The sequence below is a fragment of the Scomber japonicus genome, chromosome 3 (genome assembly GCF_027409825.1).
Source record: "Scomber japonicus isolate fScoJap1 chromosome 3, fScoJap1.pri, whole genome shotgun sequence".
Taxonomy (NCBI): domain Eukaryota; kingdom Metazoa; phylum Chordata; class Actinopteri; order Scombriformes; family Scombridae; genus Scomber; species Scomber japonicus.
The window spans coordinates 26,777,434-26,788,994 of NC_070580.1; the positions used below are offsets into that span (position 1 = coordinate 26,777,434).

Here is an 11,561-nt window from a genome sequence, read left to right on the forward strand (position 1 = left end):
GAAATGTTCATGCAGGAAGTCATTTTACATTGTTATCTTAATACTTTTGCTTAAGTAAAGGATCTGTTCCACCACTGATATTAACTGGCTGATGATCAATGATCCATTTTACACAACAAAACACTTAATTATGTGTACCTGCTCTGTCGGTGATTATGTAATGAGCAAGGGAGTGTCAACAAACAACATGTCTGATCAAGCCTGTAAACTCATGATATGACACTAATAAAGACATTTTAATTTAAGCCATTTTAAAGACAATTAAAGACAGAACATGTAGCTCTCAGTTATTTGTTTCATCAGGTGTTTTTGTCACGTGTCAGAGGTGTTTTCGCTCAGTTTGTGTTAGTTAGTTAGAGACGGTCCCTTATCCTGAGCCATTGGGGAGCGTTCATCAGCACAACATTTGCGCTAAACTGCGCCCTGTATAAGATCTATAAATCATGAAAGCTATATTTTCACCCATCAAACATGTGAGAAATCGACGCCCGCGTTAACAGTCAACGCCAAAGTTACGCAAAATACGTAAAGTGTGGAAATATCCTCACTGTGAGAGCGCATTCACACTTCACGCCCACATTAATGGTTGAGGAAATCCCCCGGTGATCGATGTCCAGCAGCCGATCAACTTCCTGATTTCAGTCAGATGATTGTCAGCAGTAGCGGACTGTAACATCAAACATGCCGTCGGTTATCGACTCGCTTGAATCCGGACTGGACTTCATTGAATTTCTGGGAGACAGGATATCCAACACTAATAAAAAGGAACTTCGTGAAATATACTACTCTGAATTTAAGGGCAGGTGAGCTGCAAGGACACAAGTGTGTGCGTCACAGGTGTTGTGTATAACTCCCATAACTTACTTTCTGTTTGTGTGTGTCTGTTTACAGAGAGGGAATAAGAGATCCTAGCTTTTCCAATGTTGTTTATGCTCTCCTGAAATTCAACAAAGCCCACATAAAACAAGGGGAAATCTACATAAATGTCAAACCCCAGGTAAGATATAGGCCTAGACTCATATTCCTGCATAGCTGTCTGCTATTGTGAGGAAATGTTTAAGCCAGGACATGTTTTGTTGTTTTGCAGCAGCTGGGAAGGAAACACAGAAACAAAATGAGGAAGCATCATAATATTTTTTATCCTCACTGCAGGTTCGAGTGTACTGTGACCAGTGGAGGAGGCCCCGGGCCCCTCAGGACTTACAAAGTCCCAGCCCTAGCCCTCAGAAGACAGCCGAGACACCTCCACGCTCCTCGGCCCCCTCCACACCGGTGACTCCTGTGCTGACCCCCAAGAAAAAGCTGGCTACAGAAATCATAAAAAAGTTAAAAGCTAACCGGTAAGTTTGTTTGAATACTCAGATTCAGATCAACTTTATTATCCCACACAAAGGGAAACTGGTTTGGTCCAGTGCTCCAGACATTTTTATTTATTTATTTATTTATTCATCGCCAAATCACAACAAAAGTAATCTCAAGGCACTTTTTACACAGAGCAGGTCCAGACCGTACCCTTTGATTTAATTCAAAGAGACCCAACATTCTCCCATGAGCAAGCACTTGGTGACAGTGGCAAGGAAAAACTCTTTAACAGGAAGAAACCTCAGGAAGAACCGGGCCCTAGGTGGTTGGCCAGCTGCCTTGACCGGTTGGGGTTGAGGGAGAGAGAGAGAGATAAAAGAGAAAGGAGAAAAGAGAGAGTGGCACAATGACAAACAGTCAGTCAACATTGAAAACAATAGGAGCGGGGCAGGAACTGGGGAAACTCTCAGAGGAAGAAGTGTAACGTTAGTGAATGCATCTATAGTGCACAATACTTTAATGATGTTACTAATACATTCATTTAAGACTCCTTCTCCCTCTCTGAAGAGTCCAGAATATGCAAATATTGTTCATTTGAAAAGTTTAACTACTGGACACAAGATTTGTACACTGGACACTCCAGGTTTGACTTGGATTGGGTTGAGTTGTGATGTCACAAATAAAGCTCACAGGTACATGTCTTAAAGTCAGATATAAGGTGAGCGCAGAGAAGAGGGAAGCTGTTTCTTTGGAGCAGGTGAATGTGAATGTCTTCTAGTGTCAAACTCTGCATGGTGAAGCTCCAGAAAAACACATCTTTAAGTGCAGGGAGACTTTAACACTAGACTATTTGAAAAGTGCTCTTTTGGTGCTATATGAATAAAATTGACTTGATTTGAGTTATTTAGTTTGTCTGCTAGCTGTTACTGTGACTGTGTACGTACTCTGTGAATGTGTTGAGTGTGGGAGGTTAACTCTTCTCAGGAAATGGATGCTGCTGGACTTTATTGTCTTTTTTGGGTGGGGGAAGGGGCAAGGTTTTGTTAAGGGTCCAACTTCCTCCACAACAGTATTTAATTTCTAAATGCTGTAATTTATGTCTTCAAATATCAGGGATGTCCAAAAGCAAGGAATCATTCAGTAATGACCCAAAATAAAGCCAGTAAAAACGGCAACTGAATGAAACCTGTGAGGCAGAGTAACTCCATTGTGCATTCATAGCATATTTCTTTTCACTATGAGAAAAATAATGTGTTGAACTTACTGTATGAAATGACTTTCTGGATTATTTCCATGGCAGTTTTTCCTTTTATTTGACAGCAGACAGTCCAGAGAAAAAAAGGAATAGAAACAGCGGGGAATGCATATATCTCTACTCAGACTCAGACTGTGAAAGTTGTAGTTACACAGTATGCATTATATGCTGCTCAGCCACCAGGATGCATTGGCTTTGCAGTATTTTCACACCATATTGATTTACAGTAGAACTAACTCTGCAGCCTGATATTGCCTCTATGTCACAGGAAAGAGTTGACAGCTGACAAGGGGGGCATTGAGATCACCTCTGACCCCGTGGCGAGCAGTGGGAAGGTTCAGTTCACTGTGGATCGTCTGAAGGAGTTGTTCACCGTCAGGTTCAACATCGCAAACAAGGGAAACAATTCCATCCACTTCACCTACTACACTGCCCTACACAAGATACGCTGTTTCACTCTGGAGGACGAGAGGAGAGTGACCAGAGTCTGCCCACTGTTCCTGTGTCCTGGTGAGACAACTAACACTCATCACCTCCCTCTGAAGAGGTAATTAATGCTCACAGCTCCTTCTGTGCTTTTCTTTTTGCCCCCACAGGGGAAAGCTATGAAGTTTTGGTCAAGTACAAGCTGAACCACTATGGATATTTTCCTGCCACGATGTACTTTGAGTTCTGCCCAGATCAACCAGGATCTGTGCCCTTCTGCATCGTGAAGGAGATGGAAGCTGCAGCCAAGACCCCGCTGGCTGTGGAGCTGGGGCCTGTGTCTCCTTACAAACCATTTCAGATGGTCACACGCAAGCCTGTTGACACTGTGGTAGTGGAGGGAGTGCCTCCTGAGAGGTAAGCTATTAAAAACTTATTATATACCAGTCTGAAACTCATATTAGAAACCACTTGCCTGGTTATTAAAAACTATTTTCTTCACTTGTAATTGAGCTTGATCAGCGACTGCACCCATACTGGTTACTGAACTTGTGTTTTATTAATGCTGACTACAGTCATGTTGTGTTTGTGTGTGGTTCCTCCCTGTAGTTCTGTCACCCAGCGTCTAAAGATGCCAATGAAATTAGGAGACTACAGGTACCCTCGTTATCTAAAGGAACTGGCTAAATCCAGGATGGAGGACTCCGAGTACCTCTCTCAAGCTGCCAAACAGAACCTGCCATCGGTGAAGTAAGGAAGATTGAACACTAATTAAATACATTTATCACTTTATGAAGCTAACTAGAACTGCAACGAGTAGTTGATTAATTGATTAGTTGATCATCACTTGCTAAATTGCTGGTTGCTGCTTCTCGAATATGAGAATTGGAAGCTTTTCTGTGTACATGATAATTCACTGAATATCTTTACATTTTGGACTTTTGATCAGATAAACAAGACATTTGAAGATATCAGTATGAACTTTAAGAAATGTTCCACTAGACAAAACGATTAATCGATTAATTGAGAAAATAATCTGGAGATAAATCGATAGTTGCAGTTTCAGAACTAACCTTGCCTTGAATGCAATGTTTGTGTCTGTGCTGTCATGTCCAGGGGTCTCCTCAACTCTCCCTTAAAGATGAAGAACTACCCTCAACGATTTCACCTCCTGCTACACCTGGAAGAGATACAGATGGAGTTTGACATCAGAAAGTATGACCTCAACAATCAAACCATGACTCAAGACCGCAGCAACAAAAAGCTGCTTACACTCAGAGTAAGACAATCATCATCATCAGAATAATGGCCCTCCTGCTGACTGTACTCATCTATTTGCTTTAAGTAGCAATTAGAGGCTAATACTGTGATCTGATGGACATTATTTTGTCTCCAGTTTTTTTGTGTAAAGTTGCACTATTTAGTTTGCTGCACTTGGCGTCTGAAAGTTTGCTAATGTTCTGTAAGCTTAGTGACCTGTGTTTAAAAGATATAAGAACGAGGACTAACATTTGTATTCCCTAACAGGTTCCTGGTGTGGTTGAGAATCGGCCATCTGTACTTCGAGGAGATTGTCTGAGGGCGTCCAAATCTGGAGAGACGGTCGAGCCGATCACTGTATACACTGGATATGTGCACAGAGTAGAGCTGGACAGTGTGAAGCTTGGATTCTCAAGGAGGTAAGAGCTGGATCAAAGGCTCCTTTACAGTGTTTGATTCATGGCTGCCTGAGATGGAAGTTTACAATCGTGAGAGAAATGTGTTTTAAAAAACTGAAGGTCCTAGATCGCACTGTGAGACAGGTCCACCAACGGCCAATTCAGAGCTTTGGCAACCAAATACAGCCAGAGCCAAAATATTGACAGTGTCAAAATGTTAGGACAAAATTCTCACAGTGTGACTGCTGCTACAACCCATGTCAGTCTAATGATGCTTTAAGTTGCCCTAACACACTTTTCCTCCCTTGCTTTCTCCTTCTGTTTTAGGTTATTGCAGTTTTTTCTTAGCAATATGAAGTTTGATGTGGAGTTTACAATCAACCGGTATCCCTTGAAGCTGCAGCATCGGGCGGTGGACTTGGTAGCAAAACATCAGCTCGGTGAGGTGCTGTTCCCATCTGGTGCAGCAGCGTCTAATATCCCCATGCCTAAACTCAGGTATGGTACCTGTATTTCAGATATGAACTCTACTTTAATGTGTTTTCCCCAATTTGAAAGGTGTAAAAAAAAAAAAAAAAAAAAAAAAAAAAATCTATTCCCACATTCTCCAGGATGTTTAACCGTCAGCTGGAAAACAACCCGGAGCAGTACGCTGCAGTCCAACGCATTGTAGCCGGATCATCGAGGCCTGCTCCTCATCTTGTGTTCGGGCCTCCTGGAACTGGAAAGACAATTACGCTGGTGGAAGCCATGAATCAGGTATTCAGTACAGAGGATGTGCTATTATTAGGCTGCAGTTAGACATGGAAACTTCTCTGATTCTCTTCTAAGTTAGAACACTTCTGTTTTTTCTGTATTTGTGTTTTGTCTGTGCTCTGACTGGATTGAAGTGGTTTGGGACTTGTTGGTAAAGTGACATCACCCTTTTCTCCCTATAAGATTTTAAAAACAAAGAAATCATAATCTGTTTGCTTTGGTTGCCAGGGAGACGCCACAGTCAAATCTGGTCAAACCATACCCACTCAGTCTTGAGATTTTATCATTAAGAGGAAAGCTTTTATTAAAATCATATTTTTTGTTTGCACAGTAACTGTCTTCAATTTTAGATCTGAAGTATAAAGTCTCTATAATAATATTTATTATTTGTGTGGCGTGTAAGGGGGAGCAGATCATCAATAAAAGAAGAGGCAGCCACAAAAAGGAGACTTAATTTTCCATAAAGCCTCGGCTATATTTAGTAAATTTATTCTGTTAGATAGCTGACAAATTGTGGGCTCAATATTTCCTCCCATAAAACTGTATTAGTAGACTGATGAGATGTTCTAGCGTTACTGTGATGGAAGTAAATAACAAGCTTTAATGGACCTATAAACGTAACATGTTGAGCTTAAGATCAGCTATAATGTTATTGGGCTTCTAATTGGCCTGAACAAATTCATTCATGCATTAATGTGTTTTTTACTATGTATTGTTTCTTTATTGCTTTTAAGAGGCACGTGTTGTTATCTAAAGCAGCAGTAAATCTGTTTTGCATTACATTGATTTGTCAGTAATAATAAAAGTAATAACCTCTGCTTACATTGTCAGGTCAGCAGGGCAGATCCGTCAGCCCATATCCTGGCCTGTGCTCCTTCAAACAGTGCATGTGACTTGCTCTGTGAGAGACTGATGGTACACATGGATCCATACCAGGTTTACCGAATGTACACCACCAGCCGAGACCCGAGAACCGTTCCCAAGCAACTACTGGTGAGCATCAGCTGGCTTTTTTACATTAACAGTCTAGCCATGACCCAGCCAAGGTGTTATTGGTGTTAAATTGTCTATAATCACATTTAGTTTTGATTTACATAGAAATGATCCCATCAACCAGATGTGTATCTTTAGGTTTGTAGGACTGATAATATTCAAGAATAAAAACTGAAAGCAAAGATATTTACGTGTCAGAGTAACTCAAGCAAATATGCACGCATCCTCACCACATTCCTCATAATCAGTTGATCACGATGTTTGCTGTTGTAACCAGGTAAAGGCAAGAATCCTCCATCATTGTAATCAAAGATAAGATGTAAATCTGTTGCCTACTTAGTAAAACTCTTGGGGATTAAATGTGTAGATCATAAAACATACATTATAATAAGAGTCTCAAATAAACAGATATCTGGCTTTCAAATGCTTTAATTAGAATATGAATAGATGGTTGGATGGAAAATGTTCTTTTTGTTTTTTTCATGTGCATCTTTTGGCTCTTTCAGAAACATTGTAACTGGGATGAGAGACAAGACTGCTTTGTGTTTCCAAAGAAGAAGATTCTAATGAAGTATACAGTCCTAGTTACAACTATGGTCACAGCTGGCAGGTAAGAGCCAACTGTTGCATACACTGTAATTATTCAGTATTTGAAAGACACTTTGACATCAACCTTTAATGTTTCACAACATTTTGGACTTGCATATAACTAAAGACTGCTTTGTTTTTTAGACTGGTGTCTGGAGGAATCCCCATCGGTCATTTCACCTATGTGTTTGTGGATGAAGCGGGACAAGCAGTGGAGCCAGAGTGCGTCATTGCTATAGCAGGTAAACACTAAATATCTGAATATCAGTCTAGTACAATAAGTTTTTAGTTTTTATGAAACAGTCTTATATCCACTTCCCAAGTTTAAAAAAAAACAGATGTATTTGCAGATGTATAAGGAGTAACTGATTTTACTGAGTTTAAATGCTGCTATCTGTAAAGTCATATATGGATATTGCATTCATTAATCTGTCCAGTAGGATTTCTCAGATAATATCTCAAGCACTGCTGGTTGGATTTTGATGAAACCTGAAGTGATTATCCTCCTTTGTGTCATAATACAGTGTATAAGAATCAGATCTTATGAAGTCTTACACTGTACCAAAACTCAGAAGGGATAATGAACACTGTTACCGCTGTTCTCAAAAAAAGGCTAATTTAAAAAACTAATTGTAGCAGTAGAATAAAATATCACCTTTTCTTTCTCAAAGACTGCACTTTAAAGAACAATACTCTCAGAGCAAAGTCTTATGATGGAGTGAAGTAAGTGCATAGTCTGTTTATTGTGCGGGACTCAATCCAGATTTCCGGTGCACTCCTTCGGTCTCTTCTGTGAAGGCATGCAACTTCTCTATTTGATGCCAACACAGCGGCTCATCAGTGCAGGTCATCAGTGAGCACATCCAGTGGCAGAAGTAGGAATGTGAGGAATGTAGAGGACAGCATTTAGATTGCAGTTCTGTACATTTTCACAACTATGCAAACCTGACCAGAAGGTTGCAGAGTGTGAGCATTATTGTCCAAGAGTGTCTGAGCAGCACTTAAACCAAACTTGTTGGAAAAGTTTGTAAGGGCTACAAAGCTGTGCGATATTAATGAAAAAAATGAAAATTCATCGTAATGAAATTCATGTTATTCATTGTTTCACAGGCCTGCTCCATCCAGATAAGGGCCAGTTGGTGCTAGCAGGAGATCCCAAGCAGCTGGGACCGATCCTTCGTTCACCTCTTGCACTGCAGTATGAACTCGGTGAGACAAGGGCGATTGCATTTCTACGATCTGTTGTTTTTACTGATTGAAATGTGGGATTTGAGATCATCTATTTCTGTTTAGTTTCATTACATGTCACGTTACTCAGTTATAATATTTGAATGTCCTCCAGGGCTTTCTCTGCTGGAGAGGCTGATGAGACAGAACGGTCTGTATCAGAAGACTTCAGACTCTGGCCACTTTGACAGCCGCTTTGTCACAAAACTGCTGCGAAACTACAGGTGAATTTCCACTATAATCACTTGATTATGTCTTAGAGTGGTTTGTTTTGAATGCTGCTGGTTTGATTAAAAGTCTTCATCTTTCTTCTTGGTCTCCCTCCTCACTCAGGTCTCACCCGGCCATTCTGAAAATCCCCAACGAGCTGTTTTATGAGAATGAACTGCAGGTATTTGCTGACCAGTGGGAGCGTAAGGCTTATTGCAACTGGGAATACCTTCCCAAAAAGGTAAGCCACCATGCATTTTTTTTTTTTTTTTTAACTTCTCAAAAATTCTCTCATGATTTCAACATCCATATCATAACAATTCAGAGTGGTTAAATGTAATGAGTAATGTAATCACATACAGTGTATTTCCTTTTAAAAGGGAACTATTCTTATTTTACATGTCAAAGTCAAATTTTCTAGTCACAGAGAATACAAAAGATACTATAGAGTTACATTATGGAAGGTTTAAGATCCAGAGATGCTAGACCGTCACCCATACCAGGGACTACAAGTTAGGATATTTTTATTACCTCTGCTGCACCAATTTTATCAGATTTTATTTTATTTATGGAAGCAAAATAAAAATTCACTCAACTGTCCCTCTTAATTAAAAAAAAGACCAAAACCAATCAAATAAAACATTTTGATGTCATTATTTTAAAAAAATCCTTTGGAAACAAAGTTGGCCATTTGCCCTGATGAACACCTATTGACCAAGAGGTTGTATTATTAAATACTTGAATTTGTGCTACTATAAGAGTGCAGAGTCTTTTTTTTTCCATATTTGATGTGGGATGTTTTTGCCTTCTCTGTGTAAAATTATGTACAAGTGTGCTGATTTAAACAAAAGGAAATAAAAGGGGGGAAAAAAGCAACTTTAAAATTGTCATTTGAAAAAAACAAACATCATAGTCTTGCAGGGGCTACTCAAAGACCTTTGACAGATTAGTGTCACAGTAGCCAAAACTGAGCAGAGATTAAATAATAATAACAAAATAGAAGATAGAGTAAACAGAATAAGAATGCTTTGGGTGAACTGTTCAGATTTATTGTGAAGCATCAGCACAAACCTATTCAACATGATCATCATATACTGTAAACATAACTGACAACTGCTGACTCAATGCTACAGGGCTTCCCAGTGATCTTCCACGGGGTGATGGGAAAAGACGAGAGAGAAGCCAACAGCCCGTCTTTCTTCAACGTATCCGAGATTGAAGTTCTGGTCGACTACCTCACCAAGCTTTTGGAAACACAAGGAAAGAAGGGTCTCCCCAAACTCTCTCCAAAAGACATCGGGATAATCGCCCCATACAGGAAACAAGTGAGCCTGCATGGTGTTTTATTTTGCTTTAGAGACATGGAGAGAAAGTTTAAGGACAATGATTTTTAACTGGCCATGCATATTTTTCTAACAGGTTGAGAAAATCCAAAAGGCTCTGAAGTCTGCCTCAGCACTGAAGGGATGGAATGATCTTAAAGAGCTCAAGGTAAGTGATGCTGCTGTAAAAGACAGTACGCTGTATCGTTTGATGCTCTGAACCAAGCACGAAGATGCTCGTATTAGGTCTTCTCTCAGCAGAATCAATACAATAAAACTGAAAGACTGAGTTCATCTGTTTACTTATATTCACAAGTAAAATCAATAATTAATGTTTCTCTTCATGGTATCAGGTGGGGTCTGTGGAGGAGTTTCAGGGACAAGAGAGGAAGATCATAATGGTTTCTACTGTCCGCAGTAGCATCAACTACGTCAAGTTGGACAAAGACTTCAACATTGGTTTCTTGTCAAATGAAAAGGTCTTGGTTACAGAAAGCGACATGAAATCAGCAGCATGTTTATCTTTATAATGGTCATTAATTTATTCCTGTTTTATTTTTTGTTTTTATATGTCTGTATGTACTTGCAGAGATTCAATGTGGCCGTGACAAGAGCCAGGTGCCTGCTGATAGTCGTGGGAAATCCTGTGATCCTCAACAAGGATCCCACCTGGGAGAAGTAAGTCGAAGCAGGCCACAGATGATCTTCTAACAGGGTTCAGAGACCAAAAGTTGTCAGAAAACACAACAGCTTTGCATTAAAACATGATGTGATTATTTATATTGAAAGTTCATGGAGGAAAATTCACGTAGCATTTAGTAGGTGCTCTGGAGCTTTTGATTCCATCACATAGTTTTCCTCAGCAGATGCAGTCTGTGGAGTTGAGCACTCATCACTTCCATGATGGCTTCATTTGTGTGTTTTTATTTTAATGCAGGTTCATCAACTACTGCATGCAGGAGAAGGGTTACACTGGATTTGACTTGAAAGATGCAGAAGGGGAAGACGATATTGTGTCAAGATTGGCAAACCTGAAAATCAACATGGATTTTGAAAGTTAGTATGGCTGTAACCTAGTTCAACTGAGACAGATTGCCCTCAAGTGATGGTGTGTGGTTGACTGGATCTTTAACCATCTACAGCTGAACTAATAACCAGCTGCATCTGAACAAAACATTCATTCAGTATCAGTCACAAAACTAAACTTTTGTATCTCTCTGCATTTGCTGTAGGTCCTTTGGCAGAGGAGAGTCCTCTCCAGCTGTATGTGGACCCAGAATGGAAAAATGAGCATTGATATCTTCTTTAGAAAACAAACACAAGATCAAGTATTAGCAGTGTCAATCACAAAAGACCATTGATTTAAATACATAAAGTAGTGTCAGCATTTCATTTTTCTCTCTTTGTGCTTTAAACACAACATTGGCATCTATTACTTAAAAATATCTTCTATGAACTTTTCTAAGAGCAATTTGCATATTTTGTTGCAATAAACAGTGCTCTCTTTCTGATGACAATCCCACGATCAATGAATGACATTGCATCTTTTGGTATTTACTTTTTCAGTTTGTCTCCTCAGAGTCAAAGCAGCCGTTTACAGTGAATTCACTTAACATGAATATTGCTGCACACAGGCAATCCATTTTCTGGGCTAGACGATAAAGAACAGACTGTTCTGTTTCTCAGGAATTTATCACTATGTCTTATTGCTGTTTGCACTTTACAAGTCAGTGTCTCTTTTTTAAATCCTTTATTCCTTTCTAAAAACAGTTGAGGATTGAAAAATAAACTTTTGAACCGCATTGCATTGCACATTGTCATGAC

At 39.7% G+C, this 11,561-nt stretch overlaps 1 protein-coding gene across 2 annotated transcripts; it reads left to right on the plus strand.

Annotated features, from left to right (window-relative positions):
* The first annotated feature begins 467 nt into the window (after nt 1-467).
* Nucleotides 468-11,539, plus strand: mov10a (Mov10 RISC complex RNA helicase a). 2 transcript variants are annotated; one of them, XM_053315045.1, is made up of 22 exons: nt 471-803; nt 892-997; nt 1,153-1,340; nt 2,826-3,067; nt 3,154-3,400; nt 3,593-3,733; nt 4,100-4,262; nt 4,511-4,662; nt 4,969-5,139; nt 5,253-5,400; nt 6,229-6,390; nt 6,897-7,000; nt 7,123-7,220; nt 8,089-8,187; nt 8,321-8,429; nt 8,539-8,656; nt 9,549-9,740; nt 9,835-9,906; nt 10,091-10,216; nt 10,327-10,415; nt 10,675-10,793; nt 10,970-11,539. In XM_053315045.1, exons 1-22 carry the CDS (start codon nt 682-684, stop codon nt 11,032-11,034), a joined length of 3,033 nt encoding a protein of 1,010 aa, XP_053171020.1. In that variant the 5' UTR covers nt 471-681; the 3' UTR covers nt 11,035-11,539. The 2 variants fall into 2 exon arrangements, with proteins under 2 accessions (XP_053171021.1, XP_053171020.1); XM_053315046.1 differs by lacking the exon at nt 10,970-11,539 and having other exon boundaries at nt 468-803; nt 10,675-10,798.
* The last annotated feature ends 22 nt before the right edge of the window (nt 11,540-11,561 follow it).